The sequence below is a fragment of the Chiloscyllium plagiosum genome, unplaced genomic scaffold (assembly GCF_037043375.1).
Source record: "Chiloscyllium plagiosum isolate Xiang-an unplaced genomic scaffold, Cpla_swu_hap1 HiC_scaffold_15, whole genome shotgun sequence".
In the NCBI taxonomy this organism is placed as follows: Eukaryota; Metazoa; Chordata; class Chondrichthyes; order Orectolobiformes; family Hemiscylliidae; genus Chiloscyllium; species Chiloscyllium plagiosum.
In genome coordinates, this window is record NW_028270153.1 from 21,717,349 (window position 1) to 21,734,804 (window position 17,456).

Sequence of the window (17,456 nt, forward strand, 5' to 3'; positions counted from 1 at the left end):
GTGGCTTTAAAGATGCAAACACTCTGCCCAGTGGGCACTACCAGCACTGAATTGGGGAGCCAGTCCAATGTGGCCCCAACCCTCTATTTCCCCACCTCCCCAGCCCCCAATTGTGCCTCTTCATAATCCATCCCATCATTTCTGTTCCGTTTTCTACAAATGGTCTCTGAGCTATTAAGACCATAAGACCATAAGACATAGGAGCGGAAGTAAGGCCATTCGGCCCATCGAGTCCACTCCGCCATTCAATCATGGCTGATGAGCATTTCAACTCCACTTACCCGCATTCTCCCTGTAGCCCTTAATTCCTTGTGACATCAAGAATTTATCAATTTCTGCCTTGAAGACATTTAGTGTCCCAGCCTCCACTGCACTCTGCGGCAATGAATTCCACAGGCCCACCACTCTCTGGCTGAAGAAATGTCTCTGCATTTCTGTTCTGAATTTACCCCCTCTAATTCTAAGGCTGTATTTTCTCTTATTTAAGTATTTTACAAGGCATGCTCATGGATCACTTATTAATTTGCAATTCAACAAAATGAACAGGATAATTATTAACACTTACGACACATATTCCTGATCCATCGAGGCACTGGTCTGAGTGGCCATTGCAGTTACAAGGCACGCACTTACCCAGGAAAAGACCCTTTGTATCTCGATAATAGCCTGGTGAACAGTCCTATTGGATTATTTTTAAAAATAAAAGGGGTTAAGTAATTTTTGAAAACATTGGCTGGTAATTCTGGATAATCACACTGCTGAACCACAATGAAAAATCACCTAATTAATATTTTATTCAAGTTTCAATGTCAGACCCCTTCTGTAAACACACTGACACATTCACTCTCATAACCCCTCATGAGAAACCCATTTGAATGAATGGGATGAAATATTCCTCAGCATTTTTACTGGTTGATGAGTAGTCATTGTAGGTAAGGGCATTAGGGTCAAAATGGAGATGTAGCAGGTAAGTGAAGTTGAGGTAAAGACCAGTTTATGTTCTAATTGAATAATGGAGTAAGGTCAAGGTGTAGGGTGGTCTGCTCTTAGTTACAATGTGCAAATTGAATCTAGTTCACAGTTCCATGGAAGAGAGCTCGATTAGCCAAAATCCATTAGGCACAGTAAATGGAAACATTGCCCCAACTTTGTGGCCTAGTATAGGAAGCTTTACGTCATGTTTGATTTTTGTTTTCCCTGAACTACTCGATTGATGGCACATCAGTGTTTGTTTTACAATTTGTTCACCTGGTGGGGAGCCTCACGTAATTGGGATTGGATGGACCTCATAGGACAACTCGTCAAGGAAAACTGGACCCTGTTTTACCCTGCATCTACCCTGTTGATGCACTTTGAATCTGCTTCTATTATGACGAGCAACAGCTCATAATCCTCAAGGTGAAGTATTGGATTTAAACAAAAATCAGTTCCAGATTTGGAGAGTTCAATGAAGTTGACAACCAATAAATGTAATTTTTAACAAAAGATTGATGCACGTCAATGATCAAACTGGTAAAGAATCACCACTTTATTAAATCGACGAAGATACGAATGTGGCCTACCTGACAGGAATCCCCCATGTAATTAGCTGGACAGTGACAGATTTCTACATTGCTGGCCACACTCCCTTCTCCAGTGTCAGAAGCTTGCTCAAGTATCACATTCCTCAGTGCAACAAGCTTGGCCAGTTGGGAGTGAAGGGCTCGAATCTGAAGACCATCCAGGCTGGCCAACACCATCATCATTTCTTCTCTGGACACAGGGTTGTGTGTTTGCGCATGCCTGAAATTACTCTGCTCAAAACAAAGAGAACATACTGCACGTTAGCAGCTGCGCCCGTACCAGAATGACCAGAAAGAGAATCGAGTCACTGAATTGAAAGGCGCTGCTGTTTTAAGGTCATTGCTTTTTACAGTATCTAATCAGTCCTTCATTAGCGAGTGTTACATTAACCTTCATTGCATACTGCAGATTCTCACTTCTTTAAAATATTATGGTGGGCGAGTTCAAAACCTGGGGCATATTTTTCAGGAGAGAGGAGAAAGAATTAAAACGGATATGAGGGGCAACGTTTATACATGGAGAGAGGTTCATGTGTGGAGTGAACTGCCAAAGAAAGTGGTGGATTCAAAAGACATTTGGATATGTTCATCAATAAGAAATGTTTGGAGGGATATGGGCCAAACAAAGGCAAGTGGGACTAATTTAGTTTGGGTACATGGTCGGCGCAGACTGATTGGACCAAGGGTCTATTTCCATGCCCTGTGACTGAATGACAAACAAAACCATCAAAATGCTCATTGAAGCCACATAAATTCACACTGCCAGGATCAAAGTCCCTGTGTGAAACAGAATAGGGTTCCTTTTGCCAGTAATCTGCACTTTGGAGTCAAGGGACACAACTCCATCTCTGCATTTAGAGCCTCACTATACATAGCAAACACATGAGAACACATAATGTGGTCTTTTTTAACTCCAAAAAGTTAAAGAGACATAAATTGCTAAATTTTGTACTGTATAATGGTTAGTGTACTTGTACACAACAGTATTCTTATAACCAATATTTATAAAATAATAAAGGAGTAATAAACATAAAAAGCAAATAAAATGCTTTATCTCAAACCTCCACCAATTGAAGCCAACTTTCATGCAGTTCTCCAGGTGCTGGATAATCCTTTGCTACATACATAATGGTCATTTGGTTGCCCTGTTGAATGAAGTAGAATGATCAAATATTGAAACACTCCAGACAAAACAAAATGACGTTAGCATGGCAGATGGACACATGATTCCTTACGAACATTTAAAAATCATCAGATCTGACAGTCTGCCAAGTCCAGCACCACTTACGAGCAGACTTGGACTGTGCCATTCTTTCAGGTTTTACAAAAACTGACCTTCAAAATTACATCAGGGCGAGATTCAACTGGTAAAGAGATGATGTCACCACGTTGCACTTCAGACCGAAGCTGATACATCAAGTGTCCTCCGTATGATGAAATCTTTGAAGGAGAAAAGTTTGTGTCATATTTTTAATGGCGGTTTAGCTGGAAAATTAAATATTGAACACTGAAATATGGGTTTGTAAACATAACATTTATGAGTTTTGAGAAGATTTGTAGCTCAGGTTGAGGTTCTGAATGTAAGTTTGCTCACTAAGCTGGAAGGTTCATTTTCAGACATTTCGTCACCATACTAGGTAACATCACCAGTGGGTCTTCGGTGAAGTATGGTGTTATGTCCTGCTTTCTATTCATGTGCTTAGGTTTCCTTGGGTTGGTGATGTCATTTCTTGTTCTTTTTCTCAGAGGGTGATAGATTGGGTCCAAATCAATGTGTTTGTTGATAAAGTTAGAATTGGAATGCCATGCTTCTAGGAATTCTTGTGCATATCTCTGTTTGGCATGTCCTCGGATGGATGTGTTGTCCCAGTCAAAGTGGTGTCCTTCCTCATCTTGATTGTACAGCCATGTCTTTTTGTGGCTATTTATTGTTCATGTATCCTGGTGGCTAGTTCTGCCAATGTAGCGTTTGTTACAGTTCCAGAAACCCTAGCCACTCTCCCCTACACCAAAGACATCTCGGAAATGACTGCCAGACTACTCATCAGACCTCTTGGCATCATGGTAGTGCACAAACCCACACACTAAAACAGCAGCTAATGAACTTGAAAGACCCCATACAAACAACAAGCAAAACAAATGTTATTTACAAAATACCTTGCAAGAACTGGAACAAATGCTACATTGGACAAGCAGGCAGAGTATTAGCCACCAGGATGCATGAACATCAACGAGCCACAAAAAGACATGACCCACTATCACTAGTATCCTTACATTGAGATGAAGAAGGACACCACTTTGACTGGGACAACACATCCACCTGAGGACATGCCAAGCAGAGACAAATATGAGAATTCTTAGAAGTATGGCATTTCAACCAGAACTCTATCAATAAGCACATTGACTTGGACCCCATCTACCACCCCCAGAGAAAAAGAACAGGAAATGATATCACCAACGCAGGAAATGATATCACCAACCAAAGGAAACCTAAACACATTATAGAAAGTGGAACATAATACCAGTGCCTCACCGGAGGCTCACTGATGATGTTACCTAGTATGGTGATGAAACATCTGAAAATGAACGTTCCAGCTCAGAGAGCAAACATACGTCCATAATGTTTAAAAAATTGGATTGATGTGAGAAAATGGGTACTGAGTGATGCTAAACAACATGCAACATGTTCCCTCTCATTCTGCCCTCAGACAGCACTGCTGGCAAAATGGTTAGGGCACTGTCAACAAATAGTCTAAGATGCATCTCAGAAACTAGCACTGGATCCACTTCTAATGCAGAAACTCGTGAGCATTTCAGATCCTTTTCCATTCGATCAGACTGACTACACGGATTGCGCTGGGCTTGTTATGGCTCGTGTTCCCAAGTCGATGAGCAGCCATTACCGGCTTTCCTTGAACAGGCAACCGGAGGCTGCCATCAAAAAGATCTAACAACTTAACTGAGAATCATGAAGAGCACTGCACTCTACTAGACTTCATACTGAAAGGAAGGTCACTCTTGACCATTGCTTTGCCTGGTCTCCTCCATCTCTCTCCATCACCCTGACACTCCATCACTAGAGGACCTCCGGAGTCCAAGAGCTAGTGTCCCCTGTTGTCTCACATACGTCTTCTTCAGGACCACAGCACAAATCCATGAGGACGGACATAGCAAGCAAGCCAGACTTATTCTCATTTCATGAAAGGGCCAATCTTGAATGACCCACTTGCACATCAGATTTAAGCAGCCGATCATTAATGTCATGGAACCAATTTCAGATCAATAATACTGTGTGACTTTAACAGAAGTTAATAAACAGTGACAACTTCTTGACAGCAAAATGATTTTCAAAGGTTGACAAGGGATTTAAAACAAATTTAGCAGAAGCTAAATTTTTTTAACCTCTCTTCTGGACTCTTTCCCTGGCCAGGAGCCAACCCCCCGAATTGGTAAGAATCCAGTTTTTCTTCTGAAAGAAAAAAGATAAACTTACCACTGAATGGACAAAAGCACCTAATTAAGTACCTTCAAAATTGCCCAAGAACTTGTTTAATAGTCCAGCAGCAAATCAGATTACAAACACGGCCCACTGGGGGCAGTGTTGCGATAACAAAAGGAGAAATGAAGGGGGTGGGAAAACAAGGGAAGTGACTAAATTGAAACAGCATTGATGAGGTCATAATACACTCCAGGCCTGTCGTGCCCACCTCTCTCTGAACGCTTTGAGTGTACTGTTGGACACTGCATCACAGACAAAGGACACCCAGGCATGGATGTAGCCTCGGAAGAGAGGCAGACAATTAGGAATTATGGCCCGCTGCATTGACCTGTTGATGTCTGCATTAGCCAGGCCCAGACACAGGCTCTGAAGGAGTTGCTCCAATCCAACAGGGGCAGTGTAAAAATCACAATAATCAAAAGGTTGCCACACTGGGGAGGGGGATAAATCAAAATGATGTTGAAGGGAATGTATCCTAGACCCCACAGTTCCCATCTCTCTAAGAACCAAGCTTTTAAGAATGAAATTCTCCAAGGTTCTTTTGATAGCAACTTTCAAACAATTGACTATTTAGAAGAACAAGGGCGGCAGCATCAGCATGGGAACACCATCAGCAAGCCACTTACTATCCTGACTCGGAAACAGATTACTGTTCCTTCAGAGTTGAGAGGTCAAAATCCTGGAACTCTCTCCCTAATTGCATTGTGGGTCTTCCTGCAGCATATAGACTGCAGCAGTTCAGCACCACTTTCTGCAGGGCAACTGGGGACAGGCAATAAATGTTGCTGAAGCCAGCAATGCCCATATCCCATTACAGAACTTCTTTAATAGCAGAGGCAGCTTGAAGGGCTAAGTGGCCTTCTCCTCTATCTAACTTTTACATATTTTCTAATTAATCTGCTCAGACATGCTGTTACACAATCTTGGAGTATGTGGGACTTGAATCTGGGCCTCCTGCCCCTGCACCACAAGATTTTGACAGTGAATTGCTTTTGTTTAGAAAGTTAACCTATTTTTCTAATCAACCTATTCAGAGATGTTATTACATACCTCTGGAGCAGGTGGGAATCCAGGCCTCCTGATCCAGGGGAAGGACACTACCCTGAGCAGGCCCCCCCTTTGTGAGTGAATTTAAAAATATACTCCAATGAGCTCTCAATCAACTCTGGAGCTGTCCTGGTTCACCCTGAAAGGAATCTACATTTCAAACACTAATAACTGGGCTTTTTAGGCGGCTGATGCACACGAGTATCATTCCAATCAATTCTGAAGATGGGTCACTGGACTCGAAAAGTTAACTCTGCTTTCTCTACACTGCTGTGTTTCTCCAGCAATTTCTGTCTTTGTTTCAAGCAAAAATGTTTTTCAGCAACATCTTTATGGTAAACGAGGATGACAGTAGAACAGTTAACTATAGCTGTTCCACCTTTAAATTCATAACTGGACAGGGAGGGAAGATGGTGGATAGCTGGACTAGTAAATGAAAGACCCAGCTACTTCTCCGGAGTCACAAAAACAGAAATTGCTCAAGCTTTGGCTGCATCTGTGGAGAGAAAGCAGAGTTAGGTCATGTGACCCTTCAGAATAGAATTGATGCGTTTTTCCAGCAATTTCGGTTTTTGTTTCTGATTTCCAGCATCTGCAGTGTTTTGTTTTTTATTTGTTTAATGTTCTGGGAATGGTTCAAATCCCGGTGAAAATTGATTCCTTGAAAATGATTTAAATGCAATTAATTATATCGTGAGTCTGAGTAATGGTGATGACTGGCTATCATAAAAACCATCTGTTTCACTAATGCCTTTTAGCAAAGAGAATCTACTATCCTGAGTCCAGATCCACAGCAAATGGGATTGATTTTTAACTACCCTCGGAAATTTATCAATGAATCACTCCACGAGGGGAAAATTAACCATGCTGCCAATGCTACAATCAACTCACAAAAGAATAAAGATAGTGAACTGTGTCGGTGATCTGTAAAGGAGGACAGTAAGCTGGTGGAGGTGAATTTGTCTTATTGTACCTGGTCTCCAAGATAAGGAAGTGATGCCTGCCAGTACAGCTCCTGGGAGATATCGGCCACATCAGCTGTAACCTCTCTGTCCTCCGGATTGGGGGTTACCAGCAACTCTTGACGATCGCTACCCATCAACTTCCAGCCACTCATATGTTCAAACTGGAATCAAAAATGATGCAGGATGACCAAACTGAAAGCTTTTAAAACTGATTCTTCAGAAAAAGGCATGCATTCAGCAGTAGGAATGTTTCCTTTCAATTGTATTCCCTCAAGATGCGCAGGTTAGGTGGGTTGGCCATGCTAAATTGCCCATAACTTCCAGGGATGTGCAGGCTTGATGGATTAGTCATGGGAAATGCAGTGTTACAGGGATAGGGTGGTGGGGTGGGGGGGGGGGGGGGGGATGCTCTTTAGAGGGTCAGTGTGGACTCAATGGGCTGAATGGCCTGATTCCATGTTGTAGGGATTTTATGATTCCAAGATATTGTTGTGACGATAAATTGACTGATCAACTATTCCACTGTCACAAATCCTCATGGAGATAAGATTCAAGGATGGCGTGTGAATCTTCATTGCCGTCTGGTCTAGACTCTCCTGCAATGGCTGACAAATTTCACTCTTCTGTGATAGAGACAGCAACCTCAAAGGCAGCTTCAATCATAACCTTAGTGACAGAAGCAGCTGTGAGCCGGAGTATACAAACTTTAGGAAAAGACCCAGAAGGAGAAAACTTATATTTTTTAAAAATCACAGCAAGTTGTTTTGATTTCAAATGCAATGCCCGAAAGGCTGGTGGAAAATTAATTCGTAACCTTTGAACAAGAGCAAGGTAAATTTACAGGGCAATGGTGAAAATAAAACAGCTGGCACAGGGAAGATGGGCCGAAGGACCTCATTCTTGTGTAAAATCAGAGGTCACTCAGAGTCTGAAAGCTGAAGTATGGAGGACAAATGTTATGAAGAGCACTTGGTGTTTGTTGGTTGTCATGGACATGCTGAGCCAAAGGGCCTGTTTCTATGTTCAGGACTCGATGGTCACCATAGACAAGATTGGCTGTGCTCTTTCATGAGCGCTAAATCGAAAAATGTATCCATGTCATTTTTAATGAAGATCATAACCAAGATTATGGTTTATACTTTACTTGCTACATTTTTCATTTTCTTTCAACATAGCCCGTCAGTGAGAAGGACCACATCTATAAAAGCAGGAACTCAGTTGAACGGTAGTGTCTACAATGGGGCTTTCTGAAGAGAGTGTGGCATTGTGATGGCAATGCACAACTTACCGCAGTTCTTCTCTTATCAGAGATCTGGCACCGGTCAGTAGCTCCGAAGCAGAAACAGCTGGTACAACCTTTAGGATTGGCTCGATCCAAGTAGAATGTTCCCAGGCGGCAGGTGTCGCATTGTGGGCCTTCCACATTTTCCTGAATAGAAAAGTGTGCACATCTTGTCACAACTTTTAATTAGAGAGTGACCTGTAACATTAATAAGATCAGGGCAGTCCCCCAGACACAAAGAGACCAGAGAGGAATTGCCCAGACACAGGAGTCAACAAACCAGAGTAGGGGGTAGCATTTTCCCATCTACATGGGTGTGCAATGGTCTCGGTGTCTAAATTTTACAAGGTGCTCTTGGGACCCTCACATTTTGGAAGCTTTTCCACATATCTTTAATTTTGCAGCTTGCAGAAGATTTATAGAAAAAGCAAATCCTGGAATTGGCTCCAGCCACAATAGATCCTGTATATAATCAGTCCCTGTAAAATATATCTGAAAAGTCCAATAAGCAGAATTTTTTTTTGTAGTTTTGGTGTCCTTTCATTCAATCTCAGAAAATTGACTATTTATTCATTAAAATTTACAATCTCTGTTAGGGCTGCCCATGACAGAGTGGCACAATATGAGATCTAACAGAATCAAAGAAGCAAGTTTAAAGTGGTTTAAAAGCATACCACTGTCTTTAAAAGTCACTTGCATTTCAATTTATCTGATGTAGCGTCATGCATTTACTTTGATTAGCTGCTTTTTGACAGCACTGACCTTGCAATGACATTGCCCGGTGACAGAGTCACAGATGCTGGCTTGGGTTCCAGCTTCATTACAGTTGCATGGCATACAGTCAGGGTAGTGGTAATATCCAGGAGCACAGCGATCACATCGACGTCCAGTTACATTAGGCTTGCACCTAAGTGGAGAATCAGTTGGGAATTAACAAGGACCCATAAGATGCGACTGATCTCAATGTTCTCAGCCACAACTCAGAAGTTACAGTTGCAAATAACAAAGTAAATCCTGAATTCAATTGAATTGAATTAGCTTTATTGTCACATGCATTCAAATGAGGCCAGTGAAAAGTTTACAAGTCTCCGTTTTCAGTGCCATTTTAATTACAAGGTACCTAGGTACAGATTCTTCAGTACAAGTTGTTAGGAAAAGAAACAGGTAAACAAAGAAACAAAAAGTCCAGTATTACAGATCGTAGGAATAAATTAGAAACAAAGAAATAAAAAGTTCAGAATGACGGTCCTTCCAACCCAGTCCACGCTGGCACCTAGCCTCCAGTCCAGACCTCCAATCTTGCACATAACTCTATTCAAAGAAAGCCAGAGTTGGAGATATGATGCCAGTGTATTGGCACTCTAGAGGGGGTTGCTGAGGGACACTGGTTAATTGAAAGGAAGAAAAATTGGGTGGGCTTTGTTAAGGGTGTGCAATCCTCACCATCGGACATCCATGACTTTGTGTCCAAGTAACAAGAATAAAAACTCCCCACAACAGCAGGAGACTGGCTGAAATGATAAGGTGCTTTTTATGTGTTGTGATGCTCACAGGGCTTAGGCGCACTTCCAGAACTTTTTGTGTTTTCTCCTGTGCATCTCATTTACAAAGCGTCTGCCGTTTCATTGATTATCGCTACGCGATTGAGGAGGATCTGAAACAGTGCATGGAGTTCTGCAACTCTTTTGTTTTGACTTTACAAATTCCAGGAACTGATGCTATCTCCCCAAAACTGGTGATAGAAAACCACACCAGTACATAAAAGTTCCAAAGCAAAACAGACACTGATTGCTTCATGCATCTTGACACTAACAGTCAAGAACGCCTTGCTTATAATCCTTTAATATTTGCTTGAGGGAGGTGCCTGCATCAAAATGTTTGACAGGTAGGCTGCACACAGGCATTGGAAGCTCTAGCTGGGGTTTCCTTGTATAAATCTGTTGGACTTAGCAAGGTCAACTGCTAGCTAGGGCCTAGATTTTTAGCAACAGAAATGGGCAGGTGAACAATGAGGTTATTGGTGGCTATGCTAGAAGTCCATTTTGTGGAACAGACCCACAGACATCCAACAAACAAAAAATCCTCAAAACTCCTCTAAAGTCACAAATTATTTCAAGTGTCACATTATCACCTTTGCCCGTCATCCACTTCCAGGATCACGGGAGAGGAGAGAGGTTATATTTTCCCTGTTATTTCCCTTTCAAATTGAGACTTGAATTAAAATGCAGGCACCAGGATGGCTTTTGTAGCTACTCCAAGTCATGTGAAGGTTATAGTAAAGCTCGCTCAAGATGCTCCTCCTTCTCACATACCTTGCTGCCAGAATTCACTACACCATGACTGTCCTGGCACTTGATAACGTCTGATCAACAGAGTAGATTAGTCAGGACTTAGACAAAACCATGGTGATAATGAAGTTGTCTTGGAATTTGGCATTAAACTGTTACATACCTGCCATTGCAAGGCATGGTGGGATAGTGTATCAAACATATCAGCAGGGAGCCCTGTGGAACACACTTAACCCATCACCTTACCTGCACTGTCCACTCTCACTGTTGCATCCAGGTCTGGTCCTATCTCGAATTCCTGAGTGTGAGCAGTTGCATTCTTCACAGCCGACCAGTGGGTGGCAGCCAAACGTCTGGGGCTCACAGACAATGCACTCCGGTTGAATGGTCCGTGGGGGGCAGATACAGTGACCTGTGACCTCTTCACACAAACGCTTGCCACAGTTACATGCTGGAGAAGTAACAGGAAAAAGAATTGGGAACGATGAAGCTTAGAGCATTTCACATACTTAGACCTATTCTCATGTTCAATTTTTAAATGTTCACTTTTTGCCTCTATCCCCTTTATAATCTGTGTGAACTGATCTCTCATTGGTGGGGTGGGGGGGGGGGTGCATTATCTGAAGTCACGGCACTAGAAATGGAAGAAGAAATCTGGACCAATCTTGACATAATTGTAACTCATAGGAGGAGGCCATTCATCCGACCATCAATCTGTTGGCTTTTGACAGAACTTTTCAATTAGCCTACTTTGTGGCTTAGTCCACATTATCCTACACATTTGTTCACTTCAAGTATATGTTCAATTCTTTTATTAGATTGAATCTGCTTCCATCTCTCCCAGGTGGGCGTTCTGTTATCAGTGAAGCTCTGTGGGTTAAACAGTTCATGCAAGGTGACACATGGAAATCCAAGAGAGCAACTATTGAGTCATTCAGATGCCCAGCACGGAAACAGACCCTTCGGTCTGACTCATCCATGCCGACCAGATATCCTAACCTAATCTAGTCCCACTTAGCCAATATCCCTCTTAACCCTTCCTATTCATATACCCATCCAGATGCCTTTTAAATGTTGTCATTGTACCAATCTCCACCACTTCCTCTAACAACTCATTCCATTCGCACACCACCCTCTGCGTGAAAAAGTTGCCACTTAGGTCCCTTTTAACTTTTACCCCTCCCACCCTAAACCTATGCCCTCCAGTTCTGGACTCCCCGACCCCAGGGAAAAGACTTTTTCTATTTACCCGATCCATGCCCCTCATGATTTTATAAACTGCTACAAGGTCACCCCTCAGCCTCCGACGCTCCAGGGAAAACAGCCCCAGCCTATTCGACCTCTCCATTCTTTGGATGGTCTGCTTTCCCTGGGGATCTCATGTCAAAATTATAGCAGAAGATGGGAAAAAGGCTTAAAGGGGCTGCTGCATTTGAATAGAGCCTTGGTGAAGCTATGCCTGGTGGACCACATCCAGCAGGGGTTCTGTAACAGTGAACACTGTGACAACCAGTGGGGTTACAAGATGAGCATTCAGGGTCATGGGTTGTGAGACAGCTATGGTGGTTGCGGAGCAGAGATTCAGATTTGGCATTCCTGGAATTGACTCCGAAGTCCCTTTAATTTCTTTTGCCCGAGGGCATAACCTAATCCAATCTGTCCTGAGGTATGATCGCAAACACCAACAGAGTTTCCAAAATGGCAAGTATCTTAGCTTTTTTTTTTAAATGTCTGCTCAAACCCACATTCTGCTGAGAAATCGGCCCCAAACCCATTCCCAAATTTCACTCTGGGGTCACACAAAACATAAAGCTTTATACTGGAGTTCACAATAGAAAAAAAACTTCTGGTGAACACGGGTGTACAGACTTTGCCTCGTTACCCAACAAGGGATAGATTAACTATGAAGGTGGGGGGTTAGAAATGAACATTTACTTGATGGATTCCTAGGAAATGCCCAATGATGGGAGGTTGAGTAAACCGGGTCAATATTCCCTGGAATGCTGAAAAATGAAGGAAATCTCATTGAAAAATATAAAATTTTTAAGGGGCTTGATGGGGTAAAAGCTGGGAGAATTCTTCTCCCTTACTGAAGAGTCTACAAATAGGTGTAACAGTCTTAAATGGTTGGCAATTTAGGACTCAGATGGGGAGATACTTCCTCACTCAAAGAGTTGGGAATCTTTGGAATTCCCTCATATAGAAACAGAAATCACTCGAGAAAATCAGCAGGGCAGGCAGCACATGGAGACTGATTCAGAGTTAATGTTTTGAGTCTAATAAAAGTATTCTTCAGAATAAGAGCAGTCATAATGGATTTGAAATGTTAACTCTGCTTCTCTCCACAAACGCTGTCAAACTTGCTGAGCTTCTCCGGTACTTTATGTTTCGACTTCAGATTGTCAGCATCTGCTTTTATTTGGAATTCTCTACTCCAGAGAATCATCGCTGCTCAGTCATTGAGTTGACTGTTGCATACTCAGGGAATTAAGGTGTCTGGCAAAGGTGGATGAGCAGTGATTTGATTGAATGGCAGAGCAGAATGGAAGATTTAAACAGCCTACTCCTGGTTCTACTTGCTATCTTCTTATAACCTTGGTCATTGCAAGCATCTGATGCTGGGGTTGGTGTATTCGCCTGAAGATTTGTATTGGGGTACACACTAGGGAGGGATAAGTTATTTGCTGCCTAAGTCTATGAAGTCAGACTAACTGAGATGAGGAATTCATCATGTGGAACACTACATCCCAGATCTCTTCCACACAACCGAAAAATAAACACCCCATTAGGTGGGAAAGAGCTTCTTCAAACATTTTTCGCTATGTATTCCCCCTCGGATAATATACCTTTAGATTTGTTAAGTTAAAGGCATACTGAAGTTGTTCAAATCGCACAATCATTTCAGTTCTTGGTCTGAACATCCTATGCTCTAGTTTACTTAATTGAATCTCATTCTTTGTTTGTAATAAAAATCTGGTCCTTACGCCTGCAGTTAGGGAATCCATAGTAGCCAGTAGCACACCGGGAACAGTCACGGCCAATCACATTGGGTCGGCATTGGCACTGCCCTCCAAAGGGGTCACAGGATGAGCTGGTAGCGCCCACTTCATGGCATATGCAAGGCAGGGCACCATTGTTGTAGAATGCAGCAAGGGACACTGCAGAGTCTTTGCAGAACTTTGATGCCGTCGTGGGGCTGCAAGAAATTCAGACATTTACAATCAGGATTTTAAAAAAAATCTCCATCCATTCTGTGCTGACATTTCGCAGTTTGCACACTGTAAATTAGGTCCAACATGAGCTTTCATCTCTGCATCAAACACCAAATTCAATGTTCCTCCTGTTTGTATAAGCTAGACAGGTTCATAAATTGATTGTGTTGCAAGGAATTTATGTACTTTGGATAAAATACAGATGGTTTTGCTAGAGAAAAAAAAACCTTAAACATAAAACCTCAGGAGCCCAAGAGGATTTCATACAAGAAAGCAATCAGAGTGGTACAGAATTCAGGAGAGAAACAGACTGAGAACTGGAAAATCAAGGCGAGAGAACGGTTGAAAAACCAGGGAGATCCATTCTAAAGGATGAAGTAGCAAGTTGAGGAGGTACAGAGGGGGAAATCCAGAGGATTGGGATCAAAACGGTTATGAATCTTACTGGCAATTGAGGAACGCTGTTTGGGGAATGCTTCAGTGGTTATGGTACAGGACTGATAATCTGCATGCTTTGATTAATAACCCTGAAGCAGGAGTTCAAATACCATGATAGGAGATGTGCAATTTAGGTTTGGTTAATTAAATCATTCTGAAATAAAAGGCTTGAATCAATCATGGTGATTGAAAAATTTCTGGATGTTGCAATTGGTCCAGTAATGTCCCTTATGGAAGGGAATCTGCTACTCTTAATGTATGTGACTCATTCTTAACCAATCTTTGAAATCTTCTCAATGTAGTCAAAACAAAAAGTTTACCACCACCTTCTTTGTGGGCAATAATTGTTGGCCTGAACAATATTTTTCAAAAAGGTGCTGGGAAATAATAGGAGCCTTGAAGGAGGAGGCTAGCTGAAGGGCCATGGACATTCATTTGAAGGAAACTGCGAAGGTGGTATGTGGGTGAGATCTATAGGGAGTTGTTAGGTAACAATAACGGTCCTTTCTGAGTTTGCTCGATCAGGATGGAAAAAAGCTGTGGAAATCGGTGAAGGCAAATGAGCTGGAGGAATGTGACTTACTGAGGACAAGACATGGGTGGCAGACCAAGGCTGGAGTTTGGAAGATCAGCAGAAAATATTGGAGAGAGACAAGCTGTATCAGGGATGGACAGCACATAGATCTGGAAATGCAGCTCACACAAAAATCTGAGTTGGCACAATATTTGTTTTGGCCTCAGTGGGCAACTTGGAGAGAAATGTAGTTGAGAACAAGGATATGGAACTTCTGGCAGGAATTGACATATATTTGTAGAACGGCTTTGTAACATTGCTAAGTGCCTCATACATGAACTGGTTGGAAGGTGTCATGACTGCTGTTGTATGGGCACTTACTTTACATTCAGTTAGATTCCAAAATCAGAACAAGTAAAAGCCAGAAAATGCAGAGATTTGTTACAGCATAGGAGGTCAACTGACCCATTAAATTAATGCTGGCTCTCTTTGGAGCAATTCTATTCCCCTGTTCTACCTCTGGAGCCATGGAATTTTATTTACTTTTATCAGATAGAGGCTGTGGCATCATGGTAATGTTGCTGAATGAGTAATTCAGAGCCGCATGCTAATATTTTGGGGACATGGGGTTCAAATTCCCCCATGGCAGATGGCAAAATTTAAATGTGATAAAAATCTGGGAATTAAAAGTTCATCCAATGGTGACCATCTAACCATTATCAACTGTCGTAAAAACTCATCTGATTTAATGATGCCCTTTAAGGTAGGTAATCTGCCATCCTTATCTGGTCTGGCTTACATGTGACTTCGGACTCTTAACTCTGAAATGGCCTAGCAAGCCCCTCAATTGTTTTAAAGTGCGACAAAACCTAAACAAAAGAATAAATCCTGCACGGACCACTCTGGATTGACTCAGGCACGGGAAATTATAAAGTTAAACTGGACGACCCTGCAAAGTCCTCTTACCCATAGATCTCCTAATTTTGTCACATAGGGGCCCGTGACAAAATTAGGAGAACTACACCACAGATAGTCAAGCAAGACTCGTCATCCCAAAGATGCACTAGCCCCTATTGTATTCACTGAAATGGTGTGTACAAGGTTGGAGTCAATCCTCTGATGTAGAAGTAAGGCTGCTCCCATGTAAAGTAGGATTCAACACCAAAACAGAGAAAATAGGAGTAAGCCATTCGGCCTTTTGAGACTGCTCCATCATTCATTCTGACCATGGCTGATCATCCAACTCAATAGCTTGTTCCTGCTTTTCCCCCTTCTCCATTGATCCCTTTAACCCCAGCATTTTTGAGAAATTCACTCATCAGATGACAGCGTTGCTGACTAGGTCAGCATTTATTGCCCAGAGAGCAGTTAAAAGTCAACCACATTGCTATGGGTCTGGAGTCACATGTAGGCCAGACCAGGTTAGGATGGCAATTTCCTTCCTTAAAGAACATTAGTGAACTACATGGGCTTTTCCAACAATTGACATGTGATTCATGGTCATCATTAGACGCTTCATTCCAGATTTCATTGAATTTAAATTCTACCGTGTGCTGTGTTGGGATTCACACTTGGGTCCCCAGAAAATTACTTGAATCTCTGGATTCACAATCCAGCAATAACACCACTAGGCCATCGCCTCTCTCAGGGCTTTGCAAATGGGTTACTCAGACACATTTAAACAAATTATTGAAGGATAATATAAAGGATCTGAAGGAGATTCAGATTTGCAAATGAAAAGATGCTGAGGACCTTTTGCTCCACTTCTGCATGACATGTAGCCAGTCTTGAAGCACAAACTTACTTGATATAGAAACTGTTTCCTCCACAGGTGCTGATGAAATCATAAGACTTGTCTAAAGGTTCTTCGACAAGGTAGTTTGAATTGTAACTAGCTTCTGGTATGATCAAAATGTAGTCCTGAAGGACAGAGATTTACAGATTTACCAATGGTTCAACTGTGTGCTCAGCACAGCTAAACAGTAGGAGTCATTAATTGTCAGGAGGCTGAAATTAGAGTTGTACAGTACGGTAAACAGACCCTGCAGTCCTACTCATCTATGCCAACCAGTTATCTCAAATTAATGTAGTCCCAATTGCTAGCATTTGGCCCATATACCTCTAAACCTTCCTATTCAGATACTCATCCAGATGCCTTTTAAATGTCGTAACATACAAGCTTCCACCACTCCCTCTGGCAGCTCATTCCATACACGCACCACCCTCTGCATGAAAAAGTTACCCCTTAGATCAGTTTTAAATCTTTCCCCTTAAACCTATGCCCTCTGGCTTTGGACTCTGCTATCTGAGGTAAAAGACTTTGGTAATTCACTCTATCTAATTGCACAACTGTTTGACAGTCTCTCAATATTACTCTGGTGAAATTACTCGGGAAGGGGACAGAACTTTAGGTGCTGGAGGCTGGTTGAATGCAGGATTTACTGCTGGACTTTATCAAGACTCCACTCAACCTTGAGAAACCCAGGAATGGATGCATGTTACACTTTGTCCTAGGAATACCCACTTACTCCACACATTTGGGACCTGAAGGTCAGAAGGTTCGGACATTGTTGAATGAGGTATAGTGACCTATTGGTAGATTAGATCAGATCAAAACATAAGCAGGACCCCATCAAGAGACAGAAAAAA

General features: G+C 42.2%; 1 protein-coding gene across 1 annotated transcript in view; it reads right to left on the reverse strand.

Annotated features, from left to right (window-relative positions):
- Positions 1 to 17,456, reverse strand: part of lama5 (laminin, alpha 5) — a 320,328-nt gene that overhangs the window by 69,988 nt on the left and 232,884 nt on the right. Inside the window, exons 33-42 of the mRNA XM_087994598.1 lie at positions 16,612 to 16,727; positions 13,628 to 13,839; positions 10,890 to 11,094; positions 9,118 to 9,262; positions 8,362 to 8,502; positions 7,082 to 7,234; positions 2,898 to 3,002; positions 2,624 to 2,707; positions 1,563 to 1,793; positions 566 to 679 (exon numbers count right to left, since the gene is read on the reverse strand). Coding sequence (XP_087850724.1) covers positions 566 to 679; positions 1,563 to 1,793; positions 2,624 to 2,707; positions 2,898 to 3,002; positions 7,082 to 7,234; positions 8,362 to 8,502; positions 9,118 to 9,262; positions 10,890 to 11,094; positions 13,628 to 13,839; positions 16,612 to 16,727 — 1,506 coding nt within the window. The remainder of the gene's footprint in view (positions 1 to 565; positions 680 to 1,562; positions 1,794 to 2,623; positions 2,708 to 2,897; positions 3,003 to 7,081; positions 7,235 to 8,361; positions 8,503 to 9,117; positions 9,263 to 10,889; positions 11,095 to 13,627; positions 13,840 to 16,611; positions 16,728 to 17,456) is intronic.